Source organism: Procambarus clarkii, chromosome 62 (genome assembly GCF_040958095.1).
Source record: "Procambarus clarkii isolate CNS0578487 chromosome 62, FALCON_Pclarkii_2.0, whole genome shotgun sequence".
Taxonomy (NCBI): Eukaryota; Metazoa; Arthropoda; class Malacostraca; order Decapoda; family Cambaridae; genus Procambarus; species Procambarus clarkii.
In genome coordinates, this window is record NC_091211.1 from 6197912 (window position 1) to 6212263 (window position 14352).

The 14352-nt window shown below is 41.6% G+C and overlaps 1 protein-coding gene across 2 annotated transcripts in view; it reads right to left on the minus strand.

The window, feature by feature from the left end:
• LOC123766633 (murinoglobulin-2) overlaps positions 1 to 14352 on the minus strand; it is a 585294-nt gene that overhangs the window by 286509 nt on the left and 284433 nt on the right. For both annotated transcript variants that reach the window (XR_011223484.1, XM_069308162.1), the window contains exon 10: positions 6594 to 6782. Coding sequence is in view for 1 of the 2 variants with exons in the window: in XM_069308162.1 (XP_069164263.1) it covers positions 6594 to 6782 (189 nt within the window). In the remaining variant the exon portion in view is untranslated. The remainder of the gene's footprint in view (positions 1 to 6593; positions 6783 to 14352) is intronic.

The following is a 14352-nucleotide window of genomic DNA, read 5'->3' on the forward strand; positions in this document are numbered from 1 at the left end:
TCCTGCACACTCTTTTATTATCCATGGAGAGAGAGATTTTTAATTTTGAGCAGGGATTAACGTTTTTTACTGCCTTTTGACAATTTTATGTGACGTAAGCCATCATGCCTTGCCCAGACTTTACTCTGAATACTGGTTTTCAAGGTATTTCCGTTAAGAATTTTCTTATCTCTTCATAATTTCTCTTTCGGAAATTTCCTTTCTGGTCCTCGCAATGTGTGTACTGGGTGGGTGGTCATGTACCACACTACACCTGTGTGTACTGGGTGGGTGGTCATGTACCACACTACACCTGTGTGTACTGGGAGGTTGATAATGTGCCACACTACACCTGTGTGTACTGGGAGGGTGGTCATGTACCACACTACACCTGTGTGTACTGGGTGGGTGGTCATGTACCACACTACACCTGTGTGTACTGGGTGGGTGGTCATGTACCACACTACACCTGTGTGTACTGGGAGGGTGGTCATGTACCACACTACACCTGTGTGTACTGGGAGGGTGGTCATGTACCACACTACACCTGTGTGTACTGGGAGGGTGGTCATGTACCACACTACACCTGTGTGTACTGGGTGGGTGGTCATGTACCACACTACACCTGTGTGTACTGGGTGGGTGGTCATGTACCACACTACACCTGTGTGTACTGGGAGGGTGGTCATGTACCACACTACACCTGTGTGTACTGGGAGGGTGGTCATGTACCACACTACACCTGTGTGTACTGGGAGGGTGGTCATGTACCACACTACACCTGTGTGTACTGGGTGGGTGGTCATGTACCACACTACACCTGTGTGTACTGGGTGGGTGGTCATGTACCACACTACACCTGTGTGTACTGGGTGGGTGGTCATGTACCACACTACACCTGTGTGTACTGGGAGGGTGGTCATGTACCACACTACACCTGTGTGTACTGGGTGGGTGGTCATGTGCCACACTACACCTGTGTGTACTGGGTGGGTGGTCATGTACCACACTACACCTGTGTGTACTGGGAGGGTGGTCATGTACCACACTACACCTGTGTGTACTGGGTGGGTGGTCATGTACCACACTACACCTGTGTGTACTGGGAGGGTGGTCATGTACCACACTACACCTGTGTGTACTGGGAGGGTGGTCATGTACCACACTACACCTGTGTGTACTGGGTGGGTGGTCATGTACCACACTACACCTGTGTGTACTGGGAGGGTGGTCATGTACCACACTACACCTGTGTGTACTGGGAGGTTGAGAATGTATCACAATACACCTGTGTGTACTGGGAGGTTGAGAATGTACCACACTACACCTGTGTGTACTGGGAGGGTGGTCATGTACCACACTACACCTGTGTGTACTGGGAGGGTGGTCATGTACCACACTACACCTGTGTGTACTGAAAGGGTGGTCATGTACCACACTACACCTGTGTGTACTGGGTGGGTGGTCATGTACCACACTACACCTGTGTGTACTGGGAGGTTGAGAATGTACCACAATACACCTGTGTGTACTGGGAGGGTGGTCATGTACCACACTACACCTGTGTGTACTGGGTGGGTGGTCATGTACCACACTACACCTGTGTGTACTGGGAGGTTGAGAATGTGCCACACTACACCTGTGTGTACTGGGAGGGTGGTCATGTACCACACTACACCTGTGTGTACTGGGTGGGTGGTCATGTACCACACTACACCTGTGTGTACTGGGAGGGTGGTCATGTACCACACTACACCTGTGTGTACTGGGAGGGTGGTCATGTACCACACTACACCTGTGTGTACTGGGAGGTTGAGAATGTATCACAATACACCTGTGTGTACTGGGAGGGTGGTCATGTACCACACTACACCTGTGTGTACTGGGAGGGTGGTCATGTACCACACTACACCTGTGTGTACTGGGTGGGTGGTCATGTACCACACTACACCTGTGTGTACTGGGAGGTTGAGAATGTACCACACTACACCTGTGTGTACTGGGAGGGTGGTCATGTACCACACTACACCTGTGTGTACTGGGAGGTTGAGAATGTATCACAATACACCTGTGTGTACTGGGAGGGTGGTCATGTACCACACTACACCTGTGTGTACTGGGAGGGTGGTCATGTACCACAATACACCTGTGTGTACTGGGTGGGTGGTCATGTACCACACTACACCTGTGTGTACTGGGTGGGTGGTCATGTACCACACTACACCTGTGTGTACTGGGAGGTTGAGAATGTACCACAATACACCTGTGTGTACTGGGAGGTTGAGAATGTATCACAATACACCTGTGTGTACTGGGAGGGTGGTCATGTACCACACTACACCTGTGTGTACTGGGAGGTTGAGAATGTACCACAATACACCTGTGTGTACTGGGAGGTTGAGAATGTATCACAATACACCTGTGTGTACTGGGAGGGTGGTCATGTGCCACACTACACCTGTGTGTACTGGGAGGGTGGTCATGTACCACACTACACCTGTGTGTACTGGGAGGGTGGTCATGTACCACACTACACCTGTGTGTACTGGGTGGGTGGTCATGTACCACACTACACCTGTGTGTACTGGGAGGTTGAGAATGTACCACAATACACCTGTGTGTACTGGGAGGGTGGTCATGTACCACACTACACCTGTGTGTACTGGGTGGGTGGTCATGTACCACACTACACCTGTGTGTATTGGGAGGTTGAGAATGTGCCACACTACACCTGTGTGTACTGGGAGGGTGGTCATGTACCACACTACACCTGTGTGTACTGGGTGGGTGGTCATGTACCACACTACACCTGTGTGTACTGGGAGGGTGGTCATGTACCACACTACACCTGTGTGTACTGGGAGGGTGGTCATGTACCACACTACACCTGTGTGTACTGGGAGGTTGAGAATGTATCACAATACACCTGTGTGTACTGGGAGGGTGGTCATGTACCACACTACACCTGTGTGTACTGGGAGGGTGGTCATGTACCACACTACACCTGTGTGTACTGGGTGGGTGGTCATGTACCACACTACACCTGTGTGTACTGGGAGGTTGAGAATGTACCACACTACACCTGTGTGTACTGGGAGGGTGGTCATGTACCACACTACACCTGTGTGTACTGGGAGGTTGAGAATGTATCACAATACACCTGTGTGTACTGGGAGGGTGGTCATGTACCACACTACACCTGTGTGTACTGGGAGGGTGGTCATGTACCACAATACACCTGTGTGTACTGGGTGGGTGGTCATGTACCACACTACACCTGTGTGTACTGGGTGGGTGGTCATGTACCACACTACACCTGTGTGTACTGGGAGGTTGAGAATGTACCACAATACACCTGTGTGTACTGGGAGGTTGAGAATGTATCACAATACACCTGTGTGTACTGGGAGGGTGGTCATGTACCACACTACACCTGTGTGTACTGGGAGGTTGAGAATGTACCACAATACACCTGTGTGTACTGGGAGGTTGAGAATGTATCACAATACACCTGTGTGTACTGGGAGGTTGAGAATGTATCACAATACACCTGTGTGTACTGGGAGGGTGGTCATGTGCCACACTACACCTGTGTGTACTGGGAGGGTGGTCATGTACCACACTACACCTGTGTGTACTGGGTGGGTGGTCATGTACCACAATACACCTGTGTGTACTGGGAGGGTGGTCATGTACCACACTACACCTGTGTGTTCTGGGAGGTTGAGAATGTACCACAATACACCTGTGTGTACTGGGTGGGTGGTCATGTACCACACTACACCTGTGTGTACTGGGAGGGTGGTCATGTACCACACTACACCTGTGTGTACTGGGAGGTTGAGAATGTATCACAATACACCTGTGTGTACTGGGAGGGTGGTCATGTACCACACTACACCTGTGTGTACTGGGAGGGTGGTCATGTACCACACTACACCTGTGTGTACTGGGAGGGTGGTCATGTGCCAAACTACACCTGTGTGTACTGGGAGGGTGGTCATGTGCCACACTACACCTGTGTGTACTGGGAGGGTGGTCATGTACCACACTACACCTGTGTGTACTGGGTGGGTGGTCATGTACCACACTACACCTGTGTGTACTGGGTGGGTGGTCATGTACCACACTACACCTGTGTGTACTGGGTGGGTGGTCATGTACCACAATACACCTGTGTGTACTGGGTGGGTGGTCATGTACCACACTACACCTGTGTGTACTGGGAGGTTGAGAATGTGCCACACTACACCTGTGAGTACTGGGAGGGTGGTCATGTGCCACACTACACCTGTGTGTACTGGGTGGGTGGTCATGTACCACACTACACCTGTGTGTACTGGGTGGGTGGTCATGTACCACACTACACCTGTGTGTACTGGGAGGGTGGTCATGTGCCACACTACACCTGTGTGTACTGGGAGGGTGGTCATGTACCACACTACACCTGTGTGTTCTGGGAGGGTGGTCATGTACCACACTACACCTGTGTGTACTGGGAGGGTGGTCATGTACCACACTACACCTGTGTGTATTGGGAGGGTGGTCATGTGCCACACTACACCTGTGTGTACTGGGAGGGTGGTCATGTACCACACTACACCTGTGTGTACTGGGTGGGTAATTATGTACCACACTACACCTGTGTGTACTGGGTGGTTGATAATGTACCACAATACACCTGTGTGTACTGGGAGGGTGGTCATGTACCACACTACACCTGTGTGTACTGGGAGGTTGAGAATGTACCACAATACACCTGTGTGTACTGGGAGGGTGGTCATGTACCACACTACACCTGTGTGTACTGGGTGGGTGGTTATGTACCACAATACACCTGTGTGTGTACTGGGAGGGTGGTCATGTACCACACTACACCTGTGTGTACTGGGTGGGTGGTTATGTACCACACTACACCTGTGTGTACTGGGTGGGTGGTTATGTACCACACTACACCTGTGTGTACTGGGTGGGTGGTCATTTACCACACTACACCTGTGTGTACTGGGTGGGTGGTCATGTACCACACTACACCTGTGTGTACTGGGAGGGTGGTTATGTACCACAATACACCTGTGTGTACTGGGTGGAGAAAACCTGAGGGTGTGTAGGGTGAAGAGAACCTCCCGTGCTGTTGTGACCAGGGTAGACTGTAGAGTAGTGAAGCTGTGTTTGTTTTCCTGTCAGTAAACTTTGTCATTAAATGGAGATCTTCCATTGTGTCCTTTCCAAATTCTTAAACATTCTTTCGCGGGAGTGTATCACAACACGTTAGTTGGTTGCAGCCTATAGTTTGATTTTAGGAACACCTGAAAACAATGAGACCGTACCAGTCTGGGCGTTATGATGAGGTGAGCTAGCAGCTGTTATCTAACTTAACACAATACAAGCAACTCCAATATCTCCTCCAGATTAACCTATTATGTAACAGTAAAATTGAAAGACAACCAGTCCCAAGGAAATGATAGTACTTACAGCAACACTGGTGTAGCGTGTATATGGACACTTACAGCAACACTGGTGGAGCGTGTATATGGACACTTACAGCAACACTGGTGTAGCGTGTATATGGACACTTACAGCAACACTGGTGTAGCGTGTATATGGACACTTACAGCAACACTGGTGTAGCGTGTATATGGATACTTACAGCAACACTGGTGGAGCGTGTATATGGACACTTACAGCAACACTGGTGTAGCGTGTATATGGACACTTACAGCAACACTGGTGTAGCGTGTATATGGACACTTACAGCAACACTGGTGTAGCGTGTATATGGACACTTACAGCAACACTGGTGGAGCGTGTATATGGACACTTACAGCAACACTGGTGGAGCGTGTATATGGACACTTACAGCAACACTGGTGGAGCGTGTATATGGACACTTACAGCAACTGCTGGTGGAGCGTGTATATGGACACTTGTACTCACTTGTACTTTTGTACACTTGGAATACCAGAGAGAGAGATATCATGCTAGGGACTTGGACATAAACTACACAGTTGGAATGCCAGGGAGAGAGCATGCTAGGGACTTAAACATTAACTACACAGTTGGAATGCCAGGGAGAGAGCATGCTAGGGACTTAAACATTAACTACACAGTTGGAATGCCAGGGAGAGAGCATGCTAGGGACTTGGACATAAACTACACAGTTGGAATGCCAGGGAGAGAGCATGCTAGGGACTTAAACATTAACTACACAGTTGGAATGCCAGGGAGAGAGCATGCTAGGGACTTAAACATTAACTACACAGTTGGAATGCCAGGGAGAGAGCATGCTAGGGACTTAAACATTAACTACTAATCCAAACGTAACCTGTTCAATGGTTAAAAAAACATTTCAGGCCTAATAATTGCCATCTAAGCCTAAAGTCAACACATATATGCTAGATTAGTCCTAGGAAAGTTAGTTTTGTAGTTTCTTTCTCCCCGTGTCATAAAAAAGTTAGTGCACAAACAACTATTTTCACAAGTGTGCAACAGTCTATGTGTGTACGTTCCTCCCAGAGGTTCCTATAATTACGTGTGTTTGCGGATGAACAGACTGAAATAAATAAAATAATATTCTACCGAGATTTAGAGAAGGAACACACATGACCACTTACCATGGCGTTCGGGGATGCTGTTGGTGGAAGTGTGACGGGAATCTGGATAAATCCCCTGACATGGGAGGCGGGGAGCGGCGTTAGCGGGGGACAGTCTCCCACTACGTGGTCTTCATCAATGGGCAGGTCCCGTGCAGACAGTTCGTGCTCCGATGTTCCTGAGAACTGTATTCGCCCCCGTGACACAACCTGTCGTAAAGTGTCTCATTATATTCAATACCTCAGCCAGTTTAGTTATGTTAATTATTTGCTGGCTTGAAACCATTTCCTTGAATGAGGTAGCAAAGCCTGGCCTGTATAGCCACGTAATACTGACACACTGCATTTACCTTCATCATTCTAAGAAAGTGTATGATAGCGTACTGCCTCTTTATACTAAGACACATCTAGTACACAGTGTTTGAGTGTCTACTCCCTCTTCATACTAAGCATCTTCATACTCTTATCCTCCACATACTAACACACTGCAGGTATAGCCTCCACACACTAAGACACTGCAGGTATAGCCTCCACATACTAAGACACTGCAGGTATAGCCTCCACATACTAAGACACTGCAGGTATAGCCTCCACATACTAAGACACTGCAGGTATAGCCTCCTCATACTAACACACTGCTGGTATAGCCTCCACACACTAAAACACTGCAGGTATAGCCTCCACATACTAAGACACTGCAGGTATAGCCTCCTCATACTAACACACTGCTGGTATAGCCTTCACACACTAAGACACTGCAGGTATACTGCATCCACACTGGCTGATACTTATCTACCTTACAGCGCAGCTGAGGGAGGCGGGGCGGCCACCTTCAGGGAGACCCAGAAAACTAACAAGTACAGGGACCTAGAACGTTGTTACAGGTTCGTGCCAATAGGCTCTGAGACTCTGGGCGCCTGGGGTAAATGTGCACTTAAGTTCCTGAAGGAGCTGGGCGAGGAACTCATTGGGAAGACTAGAGACCCAAGAGCGGCCAGTTTTATGTTCCAGCGCCTCAGTGTCGCTGTTCAGAGGGGTAATGCATGCTGTATCTTGGGTACGCACCCGACCCCCGAGGAACTGGACGAGGTCTTCGAACACTGATTGGTATATTGTTATATAAGTGTGTGTTTTCTGTAAACTGTAACATTGCAATAAAATCAAATAAAAAAAATAATAGGGGTGGTAGGAGAGGAAAAGATTAAAGTATTCAGTGAGAATCCACAAGGTCTTCTCTGAACACTATTTATTTTCTTCTTCGAGGATGTGGGTCCCTTTTATTAAACCAGTGGTGTTACCCCTAAATATATATATATATATATATATATATATATATATATATATATATATATATATATATATATATATATATATATATATATATATATATGTCGTACCTAGTAGCCAGAACTCACTTCTCAGCCTACTATGCAAGGCCTGATTTGCCTAATAAGCCTAGTTTTCATGAATTAATGTTTTTTCGACAACCTAACCTACCTAACCTAACCTAACTTAACGTTTTCGGCTACCTAACCTAACCTAACCTATAAAGATAGGTTAGGTTAGGTTAGGTAGGGTTGGTTAGGTTCGGTCATATATCTACGTTAATTTTAACTCCAATAAAAAAAAATTGACCTCATACATAATGAAATGGGTAGCTTTATCATTTCATAAGAAAAAAATTAGAGAAAATATATTAATTAAGTAAAACTTGGCTTATTAGGCAAATCGGGCCTCGCATAGTAGGCTGAGAAGTGAGTTCTGGCTACTAGGTACGACATATATATATATATATATATATATATATATATATATATATATATATATATATATATATATATATATATATATATATGTCGTACCTAGTAGCCAGAACGCACTTCTCGGCCTACTATTCAAGGCCCGATTTGCCTAATAAGCCAAGTTTTCCTGAATTAATATATTTTCTCTAATGTTTTTCTTATGAAATGATAAAGCTACCCATTTCATTATGTATGAGGTCAATTTTTTTTTATTAGAGTAAAAAATATCGTAGATATATGACCGAACCTAACCAACCCTACCTAACCTAACCTAACCTATCTTTATAGGTTAGGTTAGGTTAGGTAGCGGAAAAAAGTTAGGTTAGGTTAGGTTAGGTAGGTTAGGTTGCCGAAAAACAATTAATTCATGAAAACTTGGCTTATTAGGCAAATCAGGCCTTGCATAGTAGGCTGAGAAGTGCGTTCTGGCTACTAGGTACGACATATATATATATATATATATATATATATATATATATATATATATATATATATATATATATATATATATATATATATATATATATATATATATATATATGGCTGCATTCTCTGCTTGAATCTTGTATTAAATATGTTGACCCAGTATTGACCTAGCATTGACCCAGTATTGACCTAGCATTGACCCAGACCTAAACCTCTTATCTACTATCTATGACAATCATCACTTTAATGATCATAATTGCAGGTATTATACAGTACATGACGTGAACAATGTTTTAAAGTGTAATCACAATGTTTCTGTAATTAACTTGAATGTAAGATCTCTAAGCAAACACTTTGATGATGTTAATGCCGTCATTCAAACGGTTGACAACAAATTCTCTTTTATTGTGTTTACTGAAAAGTGGTTAAAAGAGGATATTACTCAACTCTTCAACATACCTAACTACTCAGCTATTCATAACTGTTGTCCTGTACAAAGAGGTGGTGGTACTTCTCTTTACTACCACCAAGAACTGACTTGCTTAAATGTAATTAAAACTAGAGAGACCCTTGTGGAGAATAAATATTTGCCTGTTTCAGAGTCAAGGGTAGTGAGGCTGTCCTGACTGTGGGAGCAGTCTACAGAATTCCTAACACTGATGTGACTGAATTTAACTCTAACCTTAGAAATCTAATACTAGAGAACAGACTGAACAAAAACCACTTAATTATTTCTGGGGACTTTAACATTGACCTCTGCGTGCCTGATAACCCTCCTGCTGCTAGTTTCCTCAACTGTATGAATTCTTGTTTCCTCATACCCTTAATCACTAGACCTACTAGAATCACTGATAGTACTGCCACAGCTCTTGATCACATCTGGACCAACATAACCTCTCCGCTTACTTCAGGAATAATCACTGATAGCACTACAGACCATTACCCCACATTTCTGCTAACCAACATTCACAAACCACTTCTAGATACAAGGAAGATAAGCTTTAGGCTGCCCAATGAAACTTCTAAAGCAAATTTTACAGATGCTGCTGCTAATATCAACTGGGAGTCCGAATTAGGTACCATAGGGGACATCAACCAAGCAGTGCAATCATTTCTTCAAAAAACTCTCAGCCTTTATAACAACCACTGTCCTATGCTAGCGAAACAAGTCACAACTAAAAGGCTAAAAAATCCTTGGCTTACAAAGGGGATACTTAAATTTATTAATAAAAAAACATGAACATGAGAAGAAGTATAGGTTAGGTATCGTCTCCAAAGAACTTTCAAAGAATTACTGATCATTACTATCTAAAAAAATTAGAAGAGCCAAAATTAAATACTACGAAGATAAATTTACTCAAACAAAGTGCAACATCAAGAAAACATGGAGCACAATTTCACAAATATTGGGATCAAAACAGATTTTAAATAACAAATCAATAATCCTGTCCAATAATGATGGTTTGCTTTCAGCCACTGACACTGCAATTGAATTCAATAGGTTCTTCTCATCCATTGGGTCATCCCTTGCTAATGATATTCCATCTTCCAGTACTGATGTTCAGGACTATCTTACAGGTAACTACCCACAGTCTCTGTACCTAATGCCCGCCAATTCCACTGATGTAAATGAGATAATCCTTTCCCTTAAAATCAAGTCTAGTGCTCTTGCGGAGATATCAACTCTAATCCATAAAAGAGTCTCCAGATCTTTAGCCCCTGCCATTGCATTGCTCTACAACAAGTAACTTGAACTCCAAACTTTTCCAGATATTCTAAAAAAAAGCGAGAGTAGCTCCAGCCCATAAATGTGGTGATCTCACTTATGTCAACAACTTCAGACCTATATCAATTTTGCCAAACCTGTCAAAAATATTTGAAAAACTAATCTACAAGCAGCTTTACTTTTATCTAGCCAAGCACAATATACTTAGCTCTTGTCAATATGGCTTCAGACGCAAAAAAAGCACTAACGATGCACTTATTAGTACGATTAACTTGATACATGCAGCTATTGAAAAAAATGAGTTCCCTGTTGGGAAATTTGTGGACCTACGTAAGGCTTTTGACACTGTCAACCACCAAAACCTTTTTCTTAAATTACATCATTATGGAGTCAGAGGTAATACCTTCAGTCCTACCTTACTGACAGGCTCCATTACGTTTCTGTGAATAATTCAATTTCTCCGACACTACCTATAAATATCGGTGTTCCACAGGGCAGCATACTTGGCACTCTCATCTACATTAATGACCTTCCAAATGCCTCTCAACACCTCAAACCAATCTTATTTGCTGATGACACAACTTTCATCTTCTCCAGTCCTGATCCTATTGCTCTAAATGTCACTGTGAATACTGAACTAAATAAAGTTCCTCTTTGGCTAACTGCTAACAAACTCACCCTTAACATTGACAAAAGTTTCTATATTTTGTTTGGTAATAAATCCTCAAATGAAATTTATTTAAGAATAAACAATATCAAAATCAGTAGTAAAGTTGATGGTAAATTCCTTGGTGTCCTCATCGATAATAAGCTGAATTTCCAGGGATACATTCTAAATATAGTAAAAAAAGTTTCTAAAACTGTTGGCGTTCTTTCTAAGATCAGATATTATGTTCCTCGCCCTGCCCTGGTGACGCTCTATTACTCTCTAATCTATCCTTATCTCAACTATGGTATTTGTGCTTGGGGTTCTACTACCCAAAATCATTTACGTCCTCTAATTACCCAACACAAAGCTGCTATTATAACAATATCTAACTCTGGCCCCAGACAGCACTCGGTACCCTTACTCAAATCTCTGAATATGTTAGATATTAAGTCACTGCACATCCTCTCTGTGTACTCTATATATTTAAAACTCTGAATTGTAATGTCAATCCTGACCTTCAACACTTCCTAGAAGGTTGTAACAGAACTCATGGGCACCACACCAAAAACAAATACCTATTTGATATTCCAAGAGTTAGACTTAATCAAACAAGGAATGCTTTACAAATCAAGGGACCCAGAATGTGGAATGACCTTCCCAATTATGTCAAAAAACCCATGTCTTACTATTTAAAAAAAATACTGTTTGTTGATCAACTTGTATATTGGCTGTTTTCTACCATGTTCCCTCCTTTTTTTATCTTTTAAATATTTTTTTCATTCAACACTCATTCAACACAATTTATACTTTAAGCTCAATTACTTTTAAGTTTTAGTCTAAGTGTTTTTTTCCCACCTCACCTTGCCTGAAACGCTATGCATACTAGTGGCTTTAGGTATTGTATGTACTACCTCTATCTTTAAATCTAACAGAATGTTTGTACTGTAACGCTGCAACTATGGATGTACTGTTCCTAAATAAATTATTATTATTATTATTATTATTATTATTATTATTATTATTATTATTATTATTATTATTATTATTATTATTATTATCATTATTATTATTATATATTTTATTATATTAGAATTAGTTTTATAATAGCAAGATATTATACCAGTAGTTATTAAGTAAATAAACACTGGGGAACATGAAATATATGAGAAGTATGAGAAGGTGGCTGGTGGGAGCATTTACTATCACCAAATACCCCACTGCACAAATGATGTTAGGTATGAAGGGAAAAAACTCAAAAACTTCTCTCGTTGAATACTTAAACCAATAATTATGACTGCATGAACTATTATGACCTGTTAAAAAAAAGAGAGGGGGAAGTAGGGGGTCAAGACCTCTTCCTGTTACACAATTTGGCTATGTGTAACAATAAGTAATTTATTTATTTATTTATTTATTTATTTATTTATTTATTTATTTATTTATTTATTTATTTATTTATTTATTTATATACAAGAAGGTACATTGGGTTTGTGAGGATACATAGCATGGTGTTTACATTCTTGTAAAGCCACTAGTACGCGCAGTATTTCGGGCAGGTCCTTAATCTACCATATAATTTTAAGTAGGTAAATTCTAGCAAAGTTTATAAAATGATAACAGGTACATTGCAAGGAAAAATGAGATAAGAGAGATTAGTAGCTATATTAGAGCACATCAGTAGCTCTGATTGATTTGCACTGACAGCTTGATTGGTAATTTAACAAAGATTAATAGGCACAATACAGCATTTTGATAGCACATATAAGAAGACAGCAACGATCACAATGGTAAAGTTCTTTGGATTAGGTACATAAAGATTTGGGGATTGGGTAGCACTAGATACAGTGCAATTTTAAAGCACAAGGTAGGAAATTATGAAGATGAAATTAGGCCCTTTTTGGTTTTGTTTTTCAATGAGGCAATTATAGAATAAATATAGTCAAATACAGGCTTTAGGCATTATAGGCATATATAGGCTTTATCAACAATGGCTTTAGGCATTGTATGTACTAGCTCTATCTATAAATCCATCAATGTTTTGTATCACACCTTGTATGTATGTACTTTACCTGAATAAATATTTAAATTTGAATTAGAATAGGAAGGCAAGTATAGAAAATATAGGAATAAAAATGAGGTAAATACAGAATTTTTAATAAGGCACAAGGTAGGAAACTATGAAGATGAAATTAGGTACTTTTTTGTTTTTGTTTTTGAATGAGGCAAAAGTTGAACAGCTTTTCAACTCATTAGAGAGTGAGTTCCATAGACTGGGTCCCTTTATTTGCATAGTGTTTACACAGATTAAGTTTGACTCTGGGGATATCAAAGCTGTAAAAATATTGATGCAGTTATTTAAATAAAAAATATATTGAAAGAAATATTTCTGGTTTATTTTTAGCCTATCTTTTTGTATTGTACAGTGTATCCAAAGAAGTGAAAAATTGAGACATAATGCACAATTTAATGAATGATTCAAATGAAATATGACTATTACATATCAACATGAGATCTTAATGATCCATGGTTAACATGATTTAATAAGGGTAATACTGGTAATAATACAAACTATAATTTAAAATCTTCATTACTGATTTTTTTATTATTAAGAAGCTTAGGTATACACAGCAATGTGCTGCTACGCTATTTTATATGGAAGATTAACAGTGTAGATAAAAAACTAGCTATAAGTTCATCTAATACTCCCATCTCACAGGATGGTTAGACATACATGAAATCAAGGGAGAAAATAGCTGCCTCAATACAAAAAACAAATCAACTCTGACTAAACAACAGCTTCACGATATTCACAAGAGGTAAGCACTGAATCATGGAAATATTATATTATAATTACTCTAACCAGTTTCTACAAGACTACTCTCAACCAATGTATTTTTTTTAACATGCTTAGGTTTACACAGAAATGTGTTGCTTCTATATTCTGTATGAAGGACCACACAGTGTATATAAAAAAATCCAGCTACAAGCTCATCCAACATCCTCACCTCACAGGACGGCCAGTCATACATGGAATCAGGAGAGAACAAAATATATAAGGCTGATCTATTAGCCCCCACTGACAAAATCTGGGTGCAGCACAAGAATATCTTCCAATATTCCTTAGTGTAAGAAATAATTACAGAGCTCAAAGTAACTCATACCATTTGGTATAAAGTC